The sequence below is a fragment of the Balaenoptera musculus genome, chromosome 9 (assembly GCF_009873245.2).
Source record: "Balaenoptera musculus isolate JJ_BM4_2016_0621 chromosome 9, mBalMus1.pri.v3, whole genome shotgun sequence".
Taxonomy (NCBI): domain Eukaryota; kingdom Metazoa; phylum Chordata; class Mammalia; order Artiodactyla; family Balaenopteridae; genus Balaenoptera; species Balaenoptera musculus.
In genome coordinates, this window is record NC_045793.1 from 268,962 (window position 1) to 292,444 (window position 23,483).

Here is a 23,483-nt window from a genome sequence, read left to right on the forward strand (position 1 = left end):
TATATGTGGAATCTAGAAAAATGGTACAGATGAACCTATTTGTGGGGCAGGAATAGAGATGTAGACGTAGAGAACGGACATGTGGACACAGCGGGGGAAGGGGAGGGTGGGATGAATTGGGACTTCAGGATTGACATATACACACTACCATGTGTAAAATAGGTAGCTAGCGGGAACCTGCTGTATAGCACAGGGAGCTCAGCTCAGTGCTCTGTGATGACCTACATGGGGCGGAAAGGGGGGGAGGGAGGTGCAAGAGGGAGGGGATATGTGTAGACGTATAGCTGATTCACTTCATTGTACAGCAGAAACTAACACAACATTGTAAAGCAATTTTACTCCAATTAAAAAAAAACCGGTAATATCTCATTTTATAATTTTAAGATGGTACCATCATATTTAAGAGAATTCTTCTACTCTAACCACTGTACATAAATTAAATAATCCCGATGGATTTAGAGGTTCCGGTCAGTTCGGCTCAGCCCAGTGGAGCTGGCCTTGCGGGAGGCCGCTGCTGACCCGGGCAGTGGAGCCGAGTCCGGGGCTCCGGGGGGGCGGGTCCCGTGTGGCGGTCCACGCGACCAGGTCCCGGTCTCTGGGGGGAGGGGGGCGGGGAGCTGGATGTGGGGCTGGGCAGCGTCGCCTGCACGGGGGTCGCCCTCTCTGGCCTCCGCTTTGCACTGTTCACTTCCACTCGTTTCAGACTCTGTTGGTTCCCTGGGAATTGACACGACACGACACGACACGACACGACACTCTCGTTTGCTGTTTCCCGGGACCGGTTGCGCGGAAGGAGCAAAGGCCTCGGCGGGCTGGTCCGCGTGTCCCGAGGACGGAGCCCAAACCTGGGCGGAGGGGACCCCGGACTGGACCCGCGAGAAACCCCCCAGGGAGCCGCTGGGGTGGGGAGCGGCCACGAGGGGCTCCCACGAAGGTCACCCACGGGAGGCACCCACTGGACACCATCCAGGTGAGCGCCCGGACCCCCGACACCGTCCGAGCCCTCTTCCCCCCGCGGCGCTGGACACGATGCGTGCCGGGCGCCGGGCTCCAGTGGGGCAGGAGGCGAGCACAGGGGGCCCGCGTGGACCCCACGGTGGGCGGTCAGGGCCCGACACCTCTCAGCCCGCAGGTCGCGTCCCCCGGGTCCTGGTCCTTGGCGGGATCTGGGCAGCAGGGCAGGCAGGGCACAGCATCCTAAGAGGACGATGGGAAGTTTAGGGATTCATGAGAAACTCGGTGACCGGCGCCGGGTGCTGGCCTGCTGAGGGTGCCCCAGGCCCCAGGAGCCTGACTATTCCCTGCCTGGTCCCAGTTCTGGGGTGAAACTGCCCCATCGCTGGCGAAGCAGCAGCCACATGTGGCCCAGAGAGAACCAACCTGCCCCCCACTGAACGCTCACCTGTCACTGTGTCAGTGACACTGGGTGTAGGCAAAGGCCATCACCCCAGAATTCTCCTGCCCTTAAATCCCTATAACTGTACAATTAAGAGAATTTATATATTTGCATCATCTTTACACAAAACTAATTTTTAATAATAAAGCATAGTGCAAATGTGTCTGAACAGACATCCCAACGTTACCAGCAGAAGTCCAACAGAGTATTAAAGAAACACAGGTGGGAGGTCATTTCAGCAGAGTCAGTCCTTTAATTTAAACCTGTGAATATGTCATTTTATGTATGACTAAGAAAACTGTTCATTAAATACATTTTTATTTGGATTGTTTAAAAATCTAGTAATAAATGTTACAATGTTTTAAAGCTGCTCTGAAAATCAGAAATATTCTTGGAAAAGAGCATCCTACCTGGCTCTCTGTTGCCTTTGAAGTTCAGTATACACTAAAATGCTGTTTCCATTCAAAAATAGTAATTTATTTATGGCATACTGAAGTGACATTCTTGAAAAATGAACTCTGGACAGACACACGCCTTCTATCTACACGAATGTACACCCATCAGCTGTAACATCGGGGTCACTGCACGGCTTCCTCGCGGCGTCCCACCACCTACAGGGCTTCCCGCAGCAGCAGCCGCAGCCTCTGCAGCTCGTCGCCCACCGGGGCCACCCACTCCCGCCGCAGGTACTGGACATCCACGTCGCCTGAGGCTCTGGCCAGCACCAGGGCCAGGAAGCCACTGCGGGTCCTCTCTGCTTCACCCACGACAGTCATGGCCACCAGTCTGAAATCGAGAAGCACACGCCGTGTGATCCTGAGTCTCCCAATTACCCACCTTCCCAGGGGGGTGCAGGAGGAAGAGAAACGCTGAAAACATAGGGGGTAAGCTCCTTGACATCAGTCTGGGGATGATTTTGTTGGATCTGACTCCAAAAGCAAAGGCAACAGAAGCAAACAGGTGGGACTACTAAGCAGCTTCTGCACAGCAAAAGAAACCAGAAACAAAATGAAAGGGCAACCTACAGAATGGGAGAAAATACTTGCCAATCATACATCTGTTAGGGGGTTAATAACCAAAACATAAAGATCTCATACAACTCAATAGCAAAAAACCAAGCAATCCAATTACAAAATGGGCAAAAGATCTAAATAGAAATTTTTCCAAAGAAGACACACAGATGGCCAACAGACAAGTGAAAAGATGCTCAACATCATTAATCACCAGGGAAATGCAAATCAAAACCACAATGAGCTATCACCTCACACCTGGCAGAATGGCCATCATCAAAAGGATAAGAAATAACAAATGCTGGAGAGGGTGTGGAGAAAAGGGAACCCTCCTGTACTGTTGGTGGGAATGTAAATTGGTGCAGACACAATGGAGAACAGTGTGGAGGTTTCTCAAGAATTAAAAATAGAACTACCATACAATCTAGCAATTCCACTCCTGGGTATTTATCCTAAGAAAATGAAGCCACTATCTCGAAGAGATATCTGCACTCCCATGTCCACTGCAGCATTATTCACAAGAGCCAAGACATGGAAACAACCTAAGTGTCCATCAAGGGATGAATGGATAAAGAATATGTTTTATATATATGTGTGTGTGTATGTGTGTATGTGTGTGTGTGTGTGTGTATATATATATATATATATATATATATATATATATATATATATATATCCGTATACATGTGGAATATTATTCAGCCATGAAAAAGGGAATCCATTTGTGACAACATGGATGGACCTTGAGTGCATTATGCTGAGTGAAATAAGTTAGACAGAGAAGGACAAACACTGCGTGATCTCACTTCTGTGTGAAACCCCACCTCCACCCTGCACACACACACACACAAAACAGGCTCACAGACAGAGAACAGACTGGTGGTTGCCAAAGGAAGGGGGTGGGGCGTGGACCAAATGGGCGAAGGGTACAAGCTTCCAGTTATAAAATGAACAAGCCGTGGGATATAGTGTACACATGGCAACTATGGTTAATATCACTGTGTTGCATATTTCAAAGTTGATGAGAGTAAATATTAAAACTTCTCATCACAAGAAAAAACTTCTGGAACTATGTAAGGTGACAGACGTATCATTTGACAATATATACAAACTTCGCATCATTATGTTGTGCACCTGAAACCAATATGTTTTACATCAATTTTACCTCAATATAAATAAATAAATAAATGATAGATAATGTAATTCTTTGATCCTTAGACTATTTTGGACTAAATATGAAATAAACACACTTTAAAGTGGTTTTTTAAGATCTAACTCAAATATATAAATATAAAACTAATATTTAAATTTAAATATAAATAACCATACTTTAAAGTGTAGTGGCCTTACACATAAATCAAGTAAGAAAGACCATCAGTGATGCTTCTGCAAAAATCACCTAGGAGGGCTCATCCTGAGTTTCATCAGACTCACCTGTCCGGATAGACGGGCTGTTTGGCGACAGGACCCAAATCGCTCTCCAGGAGGTCCCAAATATACACACAGGATGTGTCGTCCTGGACCAGGAACACAGCCGGTCTTGTGGAGGACCACTGCAGGCCAGTGACGGCGCGGCCGTCGGTGCTCTTGTCCCACTGCAGGAGCGGCTGCTCGGCCGTCAGCTGGTGCAGCCTGACGCTCCCGTCAGAACAGCCGGCCTGGGGGAGGCGCGGAAACATTATCACAGTTCTTTTCTCTTTTTCACTCAAGCTCAGTAGCCAAGGAAAATTTTCAGAACGTCAAGCTTTTTTTGTTGTACAGCAAAAATATTTGGTTTATATTTTGTTTTCCAAACATAAAATCGTAACACGAAATCTTGTCCTCACAAATCACAAAGGTGAGCGTTTGGAGATTCTGATACACTTTGTACCCCCTGCCCCTCCCCAAAAGGGCTAATAATCGGTGAATTCAGTGAACATATAAATAGGTGTTTATTTTTAACAAAGCTGAATACTGCTGATTCAAGCATAGGACATTAAGATTGGCAAGACTGACGTCTTTTTTTAAAAAATCACATACATTTGCACATATAATATGGCTTTATATTCCTTTTGGATTGAAATTTCCATAAAACAAAACTCAGCTGGCCTAGTAAAAGACTAAATTTTTAGCCTAGGAAAAGGAAATTTAATTCCTTTTTACTCAATATATTTAATTCTTCACATATTTAATCTTTCAAAAAAAGCAGAGGCAAGATATAGCAATCACGAAAGCTTCTAAAGTAAATGAACAGATTTATGCATAATAGAGCCAGGTGCCCACTGCTGGGAGGGTGGAGGGGACCCTGGGCCAGCCCGGGACTAGCGTGTGCGTGCGACGCCAGGTGGGTGGTGAGTAGATGGAGACCAGAGGAGATCTCGAGGTCGTGTCCTGTACACAAGCACTTCTGACTGCCCAGGTCTTGGTTTCTAGGTATTTTTCTCCTAACAGGAGCCAGGACTCCTTGGAGAAATGGCTGATCTCGAGGGTTCCTGTGCCAGAAAGCAAAGAGGGGCTCCCGGAACGATGTCAGAACCACCTCCAGGGACCCCTTCCCCCGGGGGGACCATCTGAGCAGCGGCATAAATGCAGGCAGCGAATCTGAGACGCACTGAGGACAGTGAAAAGCCTCGTGTCCACGTTTAGACAAGAAATACACACGAAGGAGGAAAGGCAGTCTTCCGACCGGCAACAGCGCCCATGGAATTAACGACAGGGCGACAGAACCGGCCTGGCGACCAACACGGGGGTGAGAAGCAGCAGCAGCTCAGTGTCTGTGCGTCTTCCACCAGCCCCGGCTGATCAGGCAGGGAAGGAGGGGCCCCACGGTCAGGAAAGGCCCGCATCTGATGGTGAGGAGACGTCCCCAGACTCAACAGGGGACGCCCAGGCCCTCTGTGCGATGCTGAGGCCAGTCCCAGGTGAAGGCGGCGAGGAGCCACAGTGACTGAACGGGACGCGTAACCTGGGCCACGGCGCTGCTCACGAAGGACACTGTCGGGACAGTCGTGGGCTTGCGCTCAGACCCGCAGAGAGCAGGACTGACTCGGACGGGCCTGCGCTACAGGAGACCAACACCCGGCCCCTGCGGTGGAGCGTCCTGGCCACGGCAAGTGTGTCACCGCACACTCAGGATGGTGGGGGGCAAGGGGCAATGCTTTGTGCCGTCCTCGTAGCTTTTCTACAAGCCAAAAATTACGTCAGAATAAAACGTCTGAAGAAGATCCAGACGACAACCTCATGGAATGAGCTGTGCCGACCACACGGATGGGACTTAGGAGGCCAGACCCGAGTGCTGTAGATCCCAGCAGACGCTGCAGAAGAATCGGTGCTTAAAACACAGGCGTTCTTACCAGGAATATCGGTTCTCCAAACGGTGAAAAGTCAATCACGTTCACCTTCACTGGCCTCACGCCCTGCTGCTGGGGCCTGAACAACCTGGGAGAGACTCTCACGTCTTGTCTGGTGCCATGGCTGATGAGGCCCTGGAAGGGAGAGTAAGGAGGGAACCAGGCGGGGTAAAACTCTTTTTCTTGAAACAATTTAATCAACATTCTGATTAAAGCAAACAGTAAGTTTATCTCCAACAAAGATACTTACAGAATGAAACCTAGACCATTACTCACCATGTCTGTGCCAACAACAAAGCGATTAGGGTCTGAAGGCAGAAATTTAACGTTCAGTGTTCGTGTGGACCCCCGAAATTCATAACCTTTATGGGAAAGGCTGGAAAACAGCAAAGATGAACAGATGGGCAGTCTTGAAACTGTCAGGGTGGAGGTGACACTTAACACCGTCACCTGCCGTCTGCCACTGGATGCGCTTCTAGCTCCTTTTCCCTTCGGTTACCACGCTCTGGACAGTTCCTTCAGCCCGTCCCCTTGCTCACTCATTCTTTCTTCTACTGTCTAATCCACTCTTTCATTCACAGACTTAAATTTCAGAGACAACAGTTCCATTTCTAGAAATGTCTTTCTGATCGCACAATTCTCTCTCATACCCTGGTGGGTGTCCCTCACACGGCAGTGTCCATGACTCTCTCCCCATGAGCCTGGCTGTGGACGTGCCCGCCGGTAGGCAGCTGTCCCAGTGCTGACAGCCCCTGGGCACTGGTCTGCCCCACACTCACTCCTCAGCTGCGGACCCCTGACCACACCCCGACTCGGCTTCTGGGATTCTCCAGCTGGAGGGGCAGTGAATCCCAGGGTCCCGGGCAGGGGTCAGCTCCAGCTCGCTGCCCAGCAGGCCTGACACGTCCCTGGTCCCCACGGGAGCCAGCTCCCAGCCCCACCACCACCCAAAAGCCTGAAGGCTGACTTCAAGCTCCACCCTTATTCTGGCACTTTCCTCTCTTTTTTAAAAGACTGTATTTAGTGTGTTGTTGGTTTTTTACCTTGCACAGCGTTTGTATTGTAACAACCAGGGCCCAGGGCTGCTCCTGCCACGCTGCCCCAGTCCCGGGTTGGGGATCTGGCCCCTCAGTCTCTCCCCTCTCTTCTTACCTCCGGCCCAGATCCCTGCCTCAGGGCCCGCTGCCCTGGTCACCTCCATGCTGGGCCGACCAGGTCCCGCCCCTCCCGCCCCCAGGCCCCCTCCTCCCTCCTGGTCCTCAGCTGCACGGTGCCCCTCAGCTGAGCTGGACGTCGGGCGAGAGGCAGGCTCTCCCCGGTTCCTGGAACCAGCCGGCCACCAGGTGCGCTCAATCCTGCCCTTTGCTGAGCCCAGCCCTCCGTGCCCACGAGTGCCGCCTGGTTCAGACTCTCATCTCTGATCTCCATCCGTCCCCACGACAGCTCCTGAGGCTGGCCCCGAGTCCCCTCCTCTGTTCCAAGCCTACACTGTCGCCAAGTTCACGGCTCTAAACTGCAACAAGACACACCCCTCCTTCCGTAGAGCTCCGAGACGAGTCCCCGTCACCTTCGAGGGAACCGTCTGAACCCTCGGCGCAGCGGACCCGCCTCGGGGTCAGGCCGCCGACTCTACCCCTCTCTTGACAGCAAACCTACCGGCAGGTCTGAAACCATCGGCATCTTCATGCCTCTGGGCTCCCTCTGCCCGGGGCAGGCTCCCTGACTCTCATCTCAGCCCCCGTCCCACCGCCGTCCCTCCTCCGAGCCCACAACTCCGCGTGGCTCCCCCCAGCGCTTCCCGCGTGTGCCGAGCCACGGGGATGAGGAGACGTGCCACCAGGCCACTCTCAGGGGAGGCCTTGCTGCCCCAGGGGTCAGGGGCACTGCACCCAAGGTCCCCCTCCTCCCCGGGATGCCCGTGTCCAGGGCCGAGGGAGGGAGGCTCAGGCCTGGCAGGGGGGCTCTGGGGAGCCGCTCCTGCTCTGAGCCCCCGGGCCAGGCAGCTGCCGGGGGGCCCGCCTCTCAGCTCAGCCCCCTCGCCGCCACCCCTGCCAGCCTCCCTCCGCCAGACGCCGACCCCACGGCTGCAGCAGCTACTGGCCACTTGTCTGCACTGAGGGCCCTGAGGGAAGAGGCACCATGAAGCAGCCGGTAGGGCACGCTCCACTCGGCACGCGTGGGCACGGTCCGGACAGATGTTTGTTACCCCCGGGCCTGGGGAGGCACTGCCACGCCTTTAGCGGGGAAAACCCAACGTCAGCTACGGGTGACACTCTCCTTTAAAGAGCGTATAGTTAAGCACAGGAGAAATTTATAGTTAAAAGACAAATGCACTGCATGGTATGAAGTGATATGGCCATAATGGAGATGAGAATGGTCTCACAGAAATTCAGTGAGCGGTCAGGGGGCCACCCGCGGCGGGCTCTGCAGTGTATTAGATGAGTTTTTTCAAACATAACTCACTCCTTGTCATAATTATACTGAAATCAATGGCAGGTGATTTACAATCATGAAGCACGTATGAATTCATTGATACAACCCAGAGGTGTTCTGTCTGAGGAGGAAAAGTCAGGCTAATATCAAAGCGTTTTCCAGGGTAAATCACAGGCTGACAGCTAGGCCCTGACTGCGGTGAAAAGATGAGAAAAGACATCTTCGGGAAATAAATTAACATGAAGTATATAAATACCACAAACAATATTCATACATCTAAGATTTTTACATCCTATTAAGTTATTTGAGTAAAAACAGAAACCTAATTTCTGAATAAAACTTTCACACCAATGTTTCTAGTTCCTGAAACTTGTCTATTTAACTTCAGGGTTGTATTAAAACTGGATGAAAAAGAGTCAAATTGTACCAATTCATAAAATAGAAAATATTTTAATCAAAGAAAAATGTTAGCTCTATACCTGGCAATTGCATTTATTACTTTGATTCATTAATAATAAACTAAGTATCAAATAAACTATTTAGCAAAAATACAGTGGGAGAAGTTAGGGTTCTTCAGTGCCAGCCCGGCCGTGCCTTTTACCTCACACTATTTCCTCCTGGGGGAAACAGGGCTTTGTGAGCAGGGAGGCGGCACAGACCTACCTGTCACTCAGCTGAATCGCGGCACTATGCACCAACTTTATCCTCCCTCCAGGTAGCAAGCCTACAAACAGAGAAACCAGAAATAAATGCTCCTCTTAATACAAGTTAACCAAAATCCAATTACATTTGCCTGGAATTATTTTTCATTGCTTAAATATCTGTGTTAGGAAATAATATAAAAACGCAGATTGATGAAGAGTGTCCTATCCCTCACGCAGGGGAGGTTCCTGCAATTGCCTTAGGATATGAATTAAGAATTTGCAGTTCAGGGCCTTAGGGGAAGAGGGTTGGTGGAATCAATATCAAAAAGCCTTTACATTTTTAGATTTGATTTAAAAAGGGAAGTACACTTAAGCCAAAAAAGAAAAAAATCACTATTTAACAAACCTCCAATGCCCCACAGAAACCCTCTCCTGTAAGCGTCCTCCGGCGCCCGTGTCGGTTCCCCATGCAGGTGGGGGGGCCCCCTCCGGCCCCTCTAGCCGCGTCCTGCCCCGCCCGATGTCCCACACCCGCAGCAGCCCCGGGTCACAGGGAGCAGAGCGGATTTTGCACGAAGACGAGGCTGAGAAGAGAGGCCCCTCGGGACGGTTTCCACCGCGTCCTCTCTCCAGGAGAGGGGCGTCCACAGCACCGGCCCCTCTTCATTTCAAGAAGTCAGAGTGACTCTGGTCCTATTTTCTGGCTGGCTCTACGGGAGTGCCCCCGGCCCGAACAAGGTGAAGGGGCCGGCCATTAAATAAGCGGCTGGAGCTGCTGAGGAAGTGCAGGCAGGCGGCCCCTCGGTGCCCGAGCCCAGGGCATCGGGACAGCAAACTGCCGGCCGCAGAGCCCCATCCCCCCGGTGGCTCCAGTCTCAGAGGTCTTGGGGGTCACACACACCCAGGCCTTAGACACCGAGTCTCGGGGACGCCCTCGGGGAGCACAGAGCAGATGACACGCACGGGCCTCCCGTGACAAGGGTGTCAGGGGCCTGTTCAACAGCCGACAGGTTATAAAATACACAACTTAATTTTCATTTTCCATGCAGCTAATTACTGATTCTTCAAAGCGGTTATCAGTATCTTTAATCTTTATTGATTTTAGCAACCGTTGATTAAAATCAGTTTTTATTTAATAGTTACCTAAGTCACTTATTGCCCCTGCAGTATCTGCCTTTGCTAATTCAACCACCACCTGAAATAGAACACTGAAGATGAATATCAGCACGTGTAATAATCGTGGAACAGTCTAAGCAAAGTATAGTTCTAATTAAGACAGCATGTTACATTAGGCACTAAAAACTTAATTGCTCCAGAAAAAAGACTAGCGTTTAAAAGTTATAAATCCCCTTCTTCGACCTGTTCCTCTACACTCTGTGACCGGTCAATGCCCTGTGCATCTCCGGCCCTGACACTGCTCCCCTTTCACTCCCACAGGCACCCCCAGCAAGCCCGTCTCGTCCTGGTCTCCCCGCCGTAGCTGACTGCATGGTCGCCCCTGCTCCACACGCATTTCCCCCTGCCACCCCGACCACAGACCACCGACCACCACGCAAACCCTGGCGCGAGCGCTCGCGCGTCCGACTCACCCACACGTTGAGAACCCCACTCTCGTCCAAGGAAGCGACGTGGAAGGACAGGCCTGCTGGCTCTAGTGAAGACAGAACCGGGGAAGGACCGGCTCATAACCAGGAAACCACATCTCACAACTTGAGCTCAGGATTTTACGGAAGTGAGGGGTCACGTACCTTCTTGAGAAGAAAAAGGTGAAAGCACACAGCTCTGTCTTTTGCAGACAGACCCTGCGATGGGCTCTATTGCCTGGAGGGGACTGCGGTGGTTTACAGACGTCAGGACACCATCTGGGGATGAAAAGCACAGGCACCACATGCACGTAGTGAGTCGTGGAGCAGAATTAACACTGTGCAGGGACAGGCACATCTTCCCAAAGCACAAGGCCACGCGGACCACGGTGAAAGGACACGTGCCGTGGCTCTCAGCGTCACCGAGGAGCAGAGGCCACAGACCTCGTCACACCTGTGAGAAGAGAGACGGGCCCTGTGTCTGCACGACGGCAGGTACAAGGATGGACAGAGCGGGCCCCCGGGGGGCTCTCCACGGCAAGAGGGAGTCGCAGAGACAGAGCAGAAGCTGGGGCCTCCCCGGCTGCGGGGGAATGGGGGGCTCACGGCCAGAGCAGCCCAGGGAACGGGGAGTAGGCAGACTCGGGAGCTGCAGGCTCCCCCCTGCCCCCCACCGAGAGCAGCACCTTTAAAGAAACGACACCTCATGGTCCAACGGAACAGAGCTCCTCTGACCTGGCATATCCACCTATAAAATGTCCAGGAGTAGAAAAGAACAGACAAACTCCACACAAAGCTACCGTAGGAACTCGAGAGAAAATGCAAATGAAAGTATTTCAACCCATGAAAATTCTCCCTCCAAAAAGCAAGCGTGAAACAGAAGACCAAAATCCAAACTACATCACATCTCTTCAAAAATACATTTGTAAATGTATTTAAAGCACATAAACAAACAAAAACACCTGGAATCAGAAACCCAGAACAAAAATGGATTAAAAAACATCAAGAAAGAAAATGAGAGTTAGGGCTGAACTCAGGAAAGAAACTGAAGAAAAAGACAAAACGGTCTCAGGAATGAAGAATAAGTGACAGGGTTTCAGATTCAATGAACTCAATTGAGGGAGGCCCACTGAGGAAGGGGTGTCCTCTGGATGTGAGGTTACTGAAACTTTGAAGGTTTTAATGGCAATGTTTAGATGGCAAAAGAAAACGAAGGAAGCATGTTAATGGAGTAATTAAGTTTAAAAACTTAAGAGTTTTAGTGTTTTGAACATGGTGGTGAATTCAAAGGTTAATTAGTAATAGCAGCAGCAGTTAGAAAATGCACATTCTTAAAAGATATCTTTTCTAACGGCATCAAACCCATAAGGTACCTATAAACTCATACATTCTCAATAGTGGCAATTTCACCCCCAAAGGGGCAAAAATTGGTTGTTGGGAGACAAAAGAAACCTTGCCCTTTTATGTATAAAACACAGATGTACTCAGAGAACGTAAAGAGATACGCAGTATACGTGCGGCGCTCCAGGCAGGGGCGATCAGGCTACTTGGTGAAGAGAAGGAGGCACACCCGACACACCCGACACAGGACTGTGTCCAGAGCACACCAGGCCTCGAACAACGCAACAGTAAGAAGCAACAAATCAACTTACAAACGCGGGAAGACCTAAACACACCCCACTGAAGACAGACAGCAAATAAGCACCTGGAGACGCTCCGCATCCCACGTCCTCAGGGAAACACAAAATAAAACCTCGAGACACGCTCGCACCCACCAGAAGGGCAGGAAGCCTGCCGGCCCCGCTGGTGAGGACGTGCGGCCTGTGGCACCCGGGGTGCAGGCTGCAGTCCTGACCGCCAGCCACGGGAATTAACCAGGAGCCCGCCCACCAGCGGGTGCAAAAACCCACGTGGTGCCCAGCAGAGACCCTGCCCAGAGAAGGAGGGGTGCTGTTCTGTGCCCCGCACAGCCGTGACCGCAGGCACATCTCCCGAAGGGACGGGGGCCAGGCTTGAAGGTCTGGGCCCCGCAGGGTCCCATCATTTGCCTCTGAGAAGGTAAGACTACAGAGAAAAAGCCGATCCTGGGAATCGTGAGGACGGGGAGACGCAAAGCCAGCTGTGGGTGTGGGGGGGGCGGTCCCTGGGCAGGAACAGGGAGAAGGACAGTGAGAAGACAGTCAGGTCTGAGTGCAGGCCCTGCCCGAGGTCAGTGTGCTCATGGACAAGCCTCCCATCCCTGAGTACTGGCAGGTGGGCAGAGACGGGTGCTGAACAGGTCACATCCACAAAGCACTGAGAGAAAACTCCAGAACACAAGTGCCTACCCAGGGGCGGGGCGGGGTGGGGTGGTTGTTGTGCTTGTCCCTGTTTGTGGTTGTGGTTGTGGTTATGGTTGTGATTGGCGGTGGTTGGAATTGTGGTTGGTTGCGGCTGTAGTTGGTTATGGTTGTAACTGGTTGTGGTTATGGTTGTGATTGGCTATGGTTGTAATCGTGGTTGTGTTTGTGGTTGTAGTTGGTTATGGTTGTAACTGTGGTTGTGGTTATGGTTGTGGTCATGGTTGTGATTGGCTGTGGTTGTAATCGTGGTTGTGGTTGGTTGTGGTTGTGGTTGGTTATGGTTGTAATTGTGGTTGTGGTTATGGTTGTAGTTGGTTATGGTTGTAACTGGTTGTGGTTATGGTTGTGATTGGCTGTGGTTGTAATTGTGGTTGTGGTTGTGGTTGTGGTTGGTTGTGGCAGCAGCCGCATGGCATGAAGTATTCACAGGAGTCTAACTAGGGGTCCTGGCAGGTCCGGTGGTTCTGATTCCTTTCAACCCCCGAGAGGCCACTACTTCTCTCCTTCAGCTCCAGTGGGGCTGTCTGAGCCACAGGAGCGCACACACCAACACACCTCAGGCTGATTTAAAACTGGGCGCCATCTCACTGAGGACCTGAAGTCCCCAGAGTTAACAGGATGGAGCACTCCCATCACCACTGCCGCTGCCCGAGCAGCTGCCGCAAGGAGGCTGTTTCTCCTGTTTATCACAGGTCTCTTTTGCTCTTAGGTCAGAGCCGTCCTCTGGGATGACCTGCATGAACGATGCAAAGGGATTTCACGGCTGCTCCGGAAGACCCTCCTGGGCTGGCGGGCAGTGTCACTGACCTGTGGAAAAGGTTGCGGTCCTGAACGTCCAGAAGCACCCGCTCAGCTTCACGTAATGATGGATCCTGGCATCTTCCCTCAGGTCCCACACGACCACCGAGCCGTGCACGGTCCCAGCAAACAGCAAGAAGGCTTTAAAGGGGCTAAAGCAACAGCACGTGACCTAGAAAGATGCACAGAAAGCTGGAGGCTGACAAGTGGAGGCACCGGTGCCCGAGGACCTTCCACCTGGAAGCCGAGGGCGTCTGCGTGTCCCCTCCTTGGGTGACGGGAAGAATGGAGGCTGCGGGGCGTGGCCATGGTGCCTCCATTCAGCCCCATCAGGTGGCCCAGAAGGGCTGAGCCCTCCTGCCATTTTATTTACATCCTGCATCACAGTAGGTTGTTATTTTCAAGCCCCCAAAACTGATACCCATAAAAGTTATCCTTCTCCACAGCTTTGGAGGAAATCGAAGACTTTGAGGTCAAGGAGCACATGACTAGAAACACACGTGTAAAAGGGCAGCTCTCCCACTGTACCCGCGTGGTCACCACACCACAGCCCCGCTAACCAGGGGCAGGAAACGCACGAGGCCAAGGACTTGGAAAATCTCAGGCACATTAAGAAACCTCTCCAATATCCGGGCCAACTGGAGCAAGCCGGGAAGCATACTTCTGGGATCCCAGGGGTGCCAGAGCCAATGTTTCCATTAAGTCACAGCCACGACAGTGCTGAACGCCAGGAACTGAGAGGCTGCGGTAACCTGGCCCCTCCGTCGAGCTGGCCCTTCCAACTAGGAGTTTCTGCACCTCGTCACCCTGCACACAGCTGGGGCGGCAGGGACAGAAAGCAGTGGCCTAGGGAGCCCTCCTGGTGCCTGCCCTCTGCTAGTGACACCCACGGCTCTCCCGGGCTGTACCTTCGACTCGCATATCAGGACCTTCTGGGGCCCCGACGGCTGCCAGATGTCCCACACGCAGAGCACGTATCTGCCGTCCAGCAGGGGCGCGAAGGCTTTCCCAGGTCGCCCATGCACGGACACCACCATCCGCCTCTGAACCTGAGAGGCATGCAGGTAGGATACTCTCCGGTCTGAGGATAAGACAAGAAAAATGTTTCTGCATTTAGTGATCTGCCAGAACCCACGTTAAACTAACATACTTAAGATTATTCAGATACATTTCAGCTTAATGAAGAAATAAACATGGTCTTTCCAAGATGCCCGCACCTGAAATCCGGGTTTTGACAAACGACCAAGCTCGACTTGAAAACATCCAAGTTGGCCTAGTTTGCTAGAAGCCACCCTCCTCCACGCTCGGCACAAAGCGGCCTGGGACTCCGCTGTCCATCAGCTACTCCCACGGGCCCGTGGGTACGGAGGTGACCTGGGTGGGGCATCACAGCTGCCCTATCAGTGCCTTCTCCCCAGGCAACAGGACCCTGCCTGACACCCATCTTCCCCCTGATATCTGTCCCTCAGACACACTGTCTGTTCCCCTCATTCCGTCCACTTACAGAGGCAGGATTTCCGTCTGTCCACTGTGGCTCCAAGGCCTGGGACACTGCAGACACCCCTGAGTATCTGTGGAACCCAGAGAAGAATGAGTGGGCCACCAGCACTGCGCGTTTCCTGGCGACAGTGGCATCGAGAGGACTCTGCGAAGGTCCCGTGTCACTCCTTCGGAGCTCAGATCCAGGTAACGTGAACCAGGCCCAGGTCAAGGACACCTGCCATCCCAATCTCCCCTCCCGTTACCTCAAAACTCACTTTACTAAAACAAAACACAAGAAAAACCTCCACTCTGCCCACACTCGGAACTAAGGGGCAAGTCCCGGACAACACCCGTGCATCCTCTGTCTCTTACTAAGGGTTCTGGAACAAGCACAACCCGGCCCCCAGCCCCGGCTCTGTGAAGCCGCCATCGCTCACCAGCTCCTGGAGGAAAGGACTGCTTTAATTCCTGTTTCTTGGGCTGCAGGGGGAGGTTGGGGTGTGGACAGCTGTATTTTGAATGCTATAGGTGCAATGATTTATTGTTTTTCTAATAGGATAACTCTTACCTTTTAAAAACAAAAACATCCTCAAACAACATGAGTTTTTAAAATTAACAACGCCATTTGTGCCAATGGTCAGTGCAGAGGTACGGATACGAATCTAGATCTCTACAGCAGGCAGGATAGAGGAACTTCTAGAACAAGCGGCATCAATGCGCCGGGTCACGCAGGCCCAGAAGCACCTGGAAGAGCTGACTGCGGGGCCCCTGCACTCCTCGCCCCTCTCCACGCAGACCAGGACCGTGGTTGCCACCCAAGCCCTCACCAGCCACTTGTTTTAAAAGCAAGGAGGCGACTCGCTTAAGCAATTTACACTTGGTCATGCGCACGCAGTTTGTTTCGTTTATGACCACATGCCGTTACACCCCATGTGTGATGACACGGGCTTCACTTCGGTAGATTTTATGCTCTGTAACCACGGATCAACTTGAATCTAAGTCAACGTTGGGCTAAGTTAACCACACGACTCCCACCTGGACGCTCCCTCACGCCGCTCCCACTGTTCCTCTACCCACGAGTGCCCGTCATTACGGTAACGCACGCGCTCGAGTCTGCAGAAGCTGAACCTGCGCTCTCTGTTCAATAATCCCCCTGTTAACACCAGGTGTAACAGTAAGGATCACTGTCTCAACGCCAATGTTTACTTCGAGGACCGCTTACTTTGAAGGAACGGCAAGCTGGTGTTCAGTTGCGTGGAGCTATCGCTGAAACGCAGGGTGCAGTCCTGCGCCCGGGGTGTCCAGATCGGCTCCAACGCCACCCGATCCTCTTCAAGCAGAACCGCAATCACCTTTCAAAGACACATGAGCAGTCCTTCTTCAACACTCTCAAATGGACTCATTTTACAAGATAAAACAAAGCACTATCTAATCTTACCTGTTTCTTAAAATAACTGCCTAAGTCTAAGACATCATATAAACGGACAGAATGAAATTATTTTGTCCTTTCCCCACAATAATAGAAACTACCGGGTAAAGTTCCATTAATGTAAACTCCAGAGCCATTATTTAACATTGGATGTCATTTTTCATAGTAAACCTTTTGCTAAAATAACAGGAGTGGGGAAAGGGACCCTCCAGCTTTTCTAGAAGAAACAGGGGCATGGAAATGCCACCTACAGCACCACGTCCTGCTCACCAGGCTGCGGTTAAGGACCCAGTGTGACAGCAAATCGCCATCACTGCCCTCACGGGTCGTGGGTCACGCTCAGGATGACAATGGGGAAGAGAAAGGCGAAGTGGACTCAGGAGAGGCGCCCGCTGAGAACGGACGGGATGGGGTGGGAGGCCCAGCAGTGAGATAAAGGTCTCCGACCCCCGGCCGCCCCTCCTTCCTGCTCCAGCCCACCTTTCCTCCACGTCACTCGGCACCCAAGCGTGTGAACTCTCACTGAGGCTGACTTCATGTGCGTGTGAAAGCACGGTCGTATCTCGTAAAGCACAGACTCTCCGTAACGCAGCTCGGAGACCAACCACCGGGCATCCAGCACGGGGCTGAGGACAGGCTCATTCTGAATCTACATGTCAGGTTCATGTTTATTATACTTATCGGTGCTTTAGACTTGAATTCTGAGCTGACGTGGAAACCATACGAGACAACTGAAGAAACAGGAACGCCGACCTTACACTTGATGGTACTGAGAAACGTTACTGACCCTGATCCTCTTCCTCCAGGAACTCATACGGAAATACCCATGGCGGGACCAGGACGGTGACCGCGATTTGTTTTGAAATAATTGAGGGGTGGGTGGTGGGGTTCAAGAGGTGAAGGGCTGCAAGCTGGGGCCTCTGAAGCACGTGGCGGCCACCTGCCGCCCCTCAACCTTTGTACGGACTTTGAAGATTTCCATAACCAGTTTTTAAAGTCATGAGTTTACTAGTTTCAAATACCCTAGATGTGTGCTCACCTTGCCGACTTTGTATGTCTGGTTTTTAGTCTATATTCATTTCAAAATGCAAGCAATCAACATTACAGTACAGAATCCAAAGACACAGACAGTGCCTGCAGCCACAGAAGCTGCTGGGGTCCCTGCCCAGGGCAGAGCGCACCTGGCAGGCGGCCCGGAGGAAGCTGCACAGGCGGGGCGTGTTGACCTTCGGGACGACGGCGGTGGCATCAAGGGGGCCGCTCCGCTCACTCCCTGAAAAACAGCGCACATGAAACCAGCCGGCGCGACTCTCATGGTCACGGTTGCACACGTCAAAGGGCGTACGAGCGAACCAGGAGCCCTGGAGGGGAAGCCAGGGGGTCCCATCTCATCCTCTAGATCTCCTCCTGATTTCTCAGAAGTCTATAAACAGAATCCTACTTAAAGCATCAGTTTATTATGTATATGTTACGTTTAGGTGTGTTATTTTCTTAGGATGAGGCTTCCCTGAGGAAAGGGAGTAACAGAGGTAATTCCTCAGAATGAACAATCCACCAGTAAAGCAATATTTAGCACGTAAATAACCGAGGAGAAGCCAGGGTGAGCAGAACTCTGCATATTCCAGGGGCTTCCATCTGTCTTGATGTAACATACCTGGAAAATGTACTTAAAGGTGAAACTTCTCTAAGAATGAGAACAGACTACCCCAAATTAAGAGCAGAGAGTGTTCTAGAAGCCCATCTGCAAAGTGCTGGTTTGGCGTGTGGGCTCTTTCCCTTCCGTTTAGGAACAAGTGTCGTGAACCCTGATCAGGGCCCAGCCCAGGCCTCCAGCTCCGCGCAGGTGCTATAAGGGTGGTGTTTGGAAGAGCTCTGGTGTTTCCACAGTCACGTGGTGACAACCACACTCGAGACGGAGGAAAGAACAAGAAAGGGAGTAAACACAACTCCCAGGGTCGAGAGCAGAGGCTGGTTACCCCCAGACACGGCCGCGCCTTCCCCCGGGTGCTGGGTCCACACTTCCTGAGTCTCAACCTCTTCAGTCTGGACGTCTCTGTCCACGTTATCTTCATTATACTGAACGTAGGCCTGAAAAACAAAGCTGGGCTGAACTGGCTTTGGATCTCAACCTCAGAGCCATTTCTCATTACTGAAAACAACTAAAATTTTTTAAGTTAATGATGACAGTCTTTTAGTTTGTCAAAAGTAAGCATCATGGCATAAATAACGATCATGCAAAGACTGGTTGTGTCTTACACATTTGATAAATATGGGCCTAAATTTCAAAAGTGTTTTCAAAAAGTCACAACAAACAATCCAGCTCTCGTTTGAAAATACGATGACCTAGTCCACCAACACCCTATTCTCTCAGAACACAGCAGCTTTGCAAAACCAGACACAAATTTATTTATCTGAAAAATGTACATGCTTCAGTAAAGGCAGTTTTGATACTAATAGCTTTAAGATGAGGAAAACAAGCAAAGAAGTTAGATAGTCTGCTCAAGGTCAGAGTGAGTCAGCTGCAAAGCCAGGGTTAATCTGTCAGCTTCTTAAATGTCCTCCTGTGACCTTCTCCCCCGTGAAAGATTACTGACTGATATACCCAAGAGCATGTTGATAGGTGCGCTGAGGGGACAGAAGAGCAATGTCCCGGGGATCCCTGACTCCAGGACTTCACCACCTCAGGAGGTGGACTGTCAGACGGTCAACAACTGGAAGTACTACAGGGAAAGACAGGGTTGTGGGGGACGTACTGGAGCAACCTGGAGCCAGAGGACACTCAGTGTCAGTCATCAGGGCGGGGTCACCTAGTTGCCGAGAGGGCAGGACAAGGACAAAGAGCAACAGGCAGGTAGATGGCAGGAGAGGCTGGGTGGCCTAAGCCAGGTAATGGAGAAAAACAGGTAGATGACAAAGGGACCCGGCAAGAAGGATCCACAGGCAGGTGATGGGGGAGCCTGGGAGGGTAAGGGGGATCCACAGGCAGGAGACGGGGGGCCTGGGAAGGTAAGGGGGGATCCACAGGCAGGTGATGGGGGGCCTGGGAAGGTAAGGGGGATCCACAGGCAGGTGATGGGGGGCCTGGGAAGGTAAGGGGGATCCACAGGCAGGTGACGGGGGGCCTGGGAAGGTAAGGGGGGATCCACAGGCAGGTGATGGGGGGCCTGGGAAGGTAAGGGGGATCCACAGGCAGGTGATGGGGGAGCCTGGGAAGGTAAGGGAGATCCACAGGCAGGTGACGGGGGGCCTGGGAAGGTAAGGGGGATCCACAGGCAGGTGACGGGGGGCCTGGGAAGGTAAGGGGGATCCACAGGCAGGTGATGGGGGAGCCTGGGAAGGTAAGGGGGATCCACAGGCAGGTGATGGGGGGCCTGGGAAGGTAAGGGGGATCCACAGGCAGGTGACGGGGGGCCTGGGAAGGTAAGGGGGAGCCACAGGCAGGTGATGGGGGGCCTGGGAAGGTAAGGGGGGATCCACAGGCAGGTGATGGGGGAGCCTGGGAAGGTAAGGGGGATCCACAGGCAGGTGATGGAGGGCCTGGGAAGGTAAGGGGGATCCACAGGCAGGTGATGGGGGGCCTGGGAAGGTAAGGGGGAGCCACAGGCAGGTGATGCGGGGCCTGGGAAGGTAAGGGGGATCCACAGGCAGGTGATGGGGGGCCTGGGAAGGTAAGGGGGATCCACAGGCAGGTGATGGGGAGCCTGGGAAGGTAAGGGGGAATGCACAGGCAGGTGATGGGGGAGCCTGGGAAGGTAAGGGGGATCCACAGGCAGGTGATGGGGGAGCCTGGGAGGGTAAGGGGGATACACAGGCAGGTGAGGGGGAGCCTGGGAGGGTAAGGGGGATACACAGGCAGGTGAGGGGGAGCCTGGGAGGGTAAGGGGGATACACAGGCAGGTGAGGGGGAGCCTGGGAGGGTAAGGGGGATACACAGGCAGGTGATGGGGGAGCCTGGGAAGGTAAGGGGGATCCACAGGTAGGTGATGGGGGGCCTGGGAAGGTAAGGGGGATCCACAGGCAGGTGATGGGGGGCCTGGGAAGGTAAGGGGGATCCACAGGCAGGTGAGGGGGAGCCTGGGAGGGTAAGGGGGATACACAGGCAGGTGATGGGGGAGCCTGGGAAGGTAAGGGGGATCCACAGGTAGGTGATGGGGGGCCTGGGAAGGTAAGGGGGATACACAGGCAGGTGACCAGGGGGCCTGGCACAGGAAGACCTTGAGAGGAGGGCGAGGAGAATGGAACAGGCAGGAGGGATACTGAGGTGAGCCCAGTGTCTTGGGATTTGGGAGGCACTCGGTCGCTGATCTTGGAGTCCCTACACGTAGGAACATATGTGCAGGACTCGGAGGCAGTGCAGGATGCTACAGCCCCACAGGAACCCAAGCAAGTGATCCGAGGTGACTTCCCAGTGACCTTCAGTAAACCCCCCCTACTTGGGGTTGTCCTCAGGGCTTGGGAGTGATCCACATCCGTGCACAGGAGCCTCCAGGGCGCCGAGGATGCTGGCCCAACCTCCAGGTGACGAGCACATGACGCCTGCGTCCCTCACAACCACTCCCAGGTCTAACGTCCAGACAGGACACAGCGCCACAGAAATTCCTGCCAACGCACTGTACTCGCACTTGGCAGATAACCTGGTACTCACCTGCTTGGTGTTTTTTTTCCCAAAGTTTCTGATGTACATGTCGTACTCGTTCACTGGTGGGAGGTCCAGGAGGGAGAAGGTGAAGGAGAAGTCCAGGTCGATAAGCCGGAGCAGCTTTGTGCTGCGTTTCCTGGAAACAAGACGACGTGACATCAGCCACGTGCAAAGGGAAGAACGGGCGGGGGAGGGAGCCCCACGAGGAGTTGGCGGCTCCGGCCAAGGGGCGCGTGAGGTTCTGCCTAGGTGGGAGCCTGAGATGTTGACAGTCACTAAGGTGGGAACCCACGCGTGGACAGCGAGGCCGCGGGGCTGCACCCCCCAGCTGTGCTGTCGGTGCCCTCGGGCCCCCGTCCCGCCTGCCCGCCGCCCACGCCGCTCTGAGGGACTGAGCCCTGGCCACTCCCGAGGGATGCGCCCAGCCAGGCGAGCTCCTGCCCTCTGCCACCCCGCCTTCGCCTGACAAGACACCGGAAGAGCCGCGCTGCTGCAGAGGTGACGGCGTGAGACCCGGGGGAGGGAAGCCCGCTCCCCGCCAGTGCGTCTCCCGGCTGACCCCACTCTCTCTAAACCTACTGCGTCCGTCCCAGATCTGGGCGGACTCTTGCATCTACTCCCAGATTGTACTGGGTTTAGTACAGCAGACCATGGGCTGAGATTCTCTTCTCCACTTTCATGAACCTAGGAATTTTGCAAATTTCTGCGTTCACAGTCACGCAAGCCTGGACTCTGACGCCCGGCGGCCCTGGCTGTTCAAAGCTCACACCCACTTCCACCAGAGGCTAACCTGGAGCCTGCGCTTCGTCGTCTACATAACTGGCCCGCGGCACCCACAGAGGACACCGACACAGGAGGCACAGCGCCCGGGCACCCGACGGCAGGGCCAGTGTGGGACTCTTCGCCCATGAATCCCCAGCTGCCTCACGCGAGAAACAGCGCTGGCTCTGAGCGACGCCAACCACAGGGCAGGAGGGAGCAGTACCACAGGCACCAGCTGGGCCAGGCCCACTCTCTGCTTGCGGGTCCCGGCCACCAGCCTCGCGGGCCCCTGACGGTGACCCTGCCGCAGCCGTGACATGGGGGCTCCCAGGGCCCCCCAGAACTAACACCAATGCTAGGGCCGAGTTTGTCTGCAGCACTGCACACCCGCACCAGGACACAACATCTGGACGCGGGGAAACGGAGCACAAATGAAATCACGTGCCTGAACGCCAGCAGTGAAAACAAAACAAGAGCTTATTTTTAAGGGTATGTTGAAGAAAAGTGTATTAAAACTCCCTAATTCCTTCTGCAAAGTTCCCAACACACCTACTTTTGCTTAAGGGCCTGAGTCCGACTCTTCTGGCGGCGAGAGGCTGTCGCAAAGTCCAGGAAAATCCCACAAGCAGGGGTTTCGGAGGGGGAAACGTCTGCAGCTGCACACACACAAAAAGCGTTTTCGTGACACTGAAACGTTTCTTCAAGCAAGAGAAATCAAGAGTAAACCAACTAGAAGCATGCAAACCAATTATGTTCAGTAAGGTCTTTACACATAACTAGTGTTAAACATCTTCGACGAGTATTTAAGAACCACTCCAGCTACCGTCATCTAAAACTTTCAGCAACAAACCAAAACTTCCTATGCATGTGTCAATCACACTACGTTCAGAAATATTTAAGAATACATGTACGAGGCAGTCCTCCACTCCCGCCCCACTCTCCCCCTCCCCCTCCAAAAAGTGTGTCCTCTGGTAAGGGAGTTGAGATGTGAATGCACAAAACAACTGAAGAACAGAGACAGATGCAAGTTAATGCTGGATCAGCCACTCACTGTGGCAGAGAGAAAACAGGCAGACACGGGCAGGGGTTCGTCAGGTCACACGGTGCAGAGGTCGTTGGCCTGGTGACCCACCGTCAACTGCCGAAGGCTCCCACCAGGACGGACAGCTCGGGCCCTCACCCTCCCATGCAGACAGCCTCCGTTGCCTCTGTCCCCTAAGGATTTCTGCGCTTCCCGTGCAGAATGACTCCCGTCTTTGTCTACGCATTTATTTCAGTTGTATCTTACTCTGTCTTCTCATTCCTCTTGGATACGTGTCTGAACTCCTGCAAAGAGTGTGCCCTCTCCTGCCGTCTTACAGCTCTATCAGACCCGCCAGGCACAGCCGGCTCCCGGCCAGGGCACCCGCCTGGAGGCCGCGAGCAGGTTGCTGACCGAGCGCCTCCTGTTTCTCACCCCTCAGAACCCCTGGCACTCAGGACAGTCAGAAGCGTTTATGAAAAGAACGCTCCTACCCTTACAAGTAACCCTATCATACCCAGATGCCAAGAACTTCTGAGCAAAATACGTTTCCAATCTCCTAAAGAAAATCGCTGGGAGAGGACAGCTCCCTGGGGAACAGACCCTGTGCCGCCA

General features: G+C 53.0%; 1 protein-coding gene across 2 annotated transcripts in view; it reads right to left on the reverse strand.

Moving 5' to 3' along the window:
- Window positions 1-1,569: 1,569 nt before the first annotated feature.
- DYNC2I1 (dynein 2 intermediate chain 1) overlaps window positions 1,570-23,483 on the reverse strand; it is a 49,750-nt gene continuing 27,836 nt past the window's right edge. For both annotated transcript variants that reach the window (XM_036864147.1, XM_036864146.1), the window contains 15 exons: window positions 22,401-22,503; window positions 21,092-21,221; window positions 18,423-18,534; window positions 17,628-17,719; window positions 16,240-16,369; window positions 14,444-14,616; window positions 13,545-13,707; window positions 10,561-10,674; window positions 10,402-10,463; window positions 9,956-10,007; window positions 8,832-8,892; window positions 6,012-6,111; window positions 5,739-5,870; window positions 3,841-4,064; window positions 1,570-2,182 (listed from right to left, as the gene is read on the reverse strand). In XM_036864147.1, coding sequence (XP_036720042.1) covers window positions 2,008-2,182; window positions 3,841-4,064; window positions 5,739-5,870; window positions 6,012-6,111; window positions 8,832-8,892; window positions 9,956-10,007; window positions 10,402-10,463; window positions 10,561-10,674; window positions 13,545-13,707; window positions 14,444-14,616; window positions 16,240-16,369; window positions 17,628-17,719; window positions 18,423-18,534; window positions 21,092-21,221; window positions 22,401-22,503 — 1,823 coding nt within the window. In that variant the 3' untranslated portion in view covers window positions 1,570-2,007. The remainder of the gene's footprint in view (window positions 2,183-3,840; window positions 4,065-5,738; window positions 5,871-6,011; window positions 6,112-8,831; window positions 8,893-9,955; window positions 10,008-10,401; window positions 10,464-10,560; window positions 10,675-13,544; window positions 13,708-14,443; window positions 14,617-16,239; window positions 16,370-17,627; window positions 17,720-18,422; window positions 18,535-21,091; window positions 21,222-22,400; window positions 22,504-23,483) is intronic.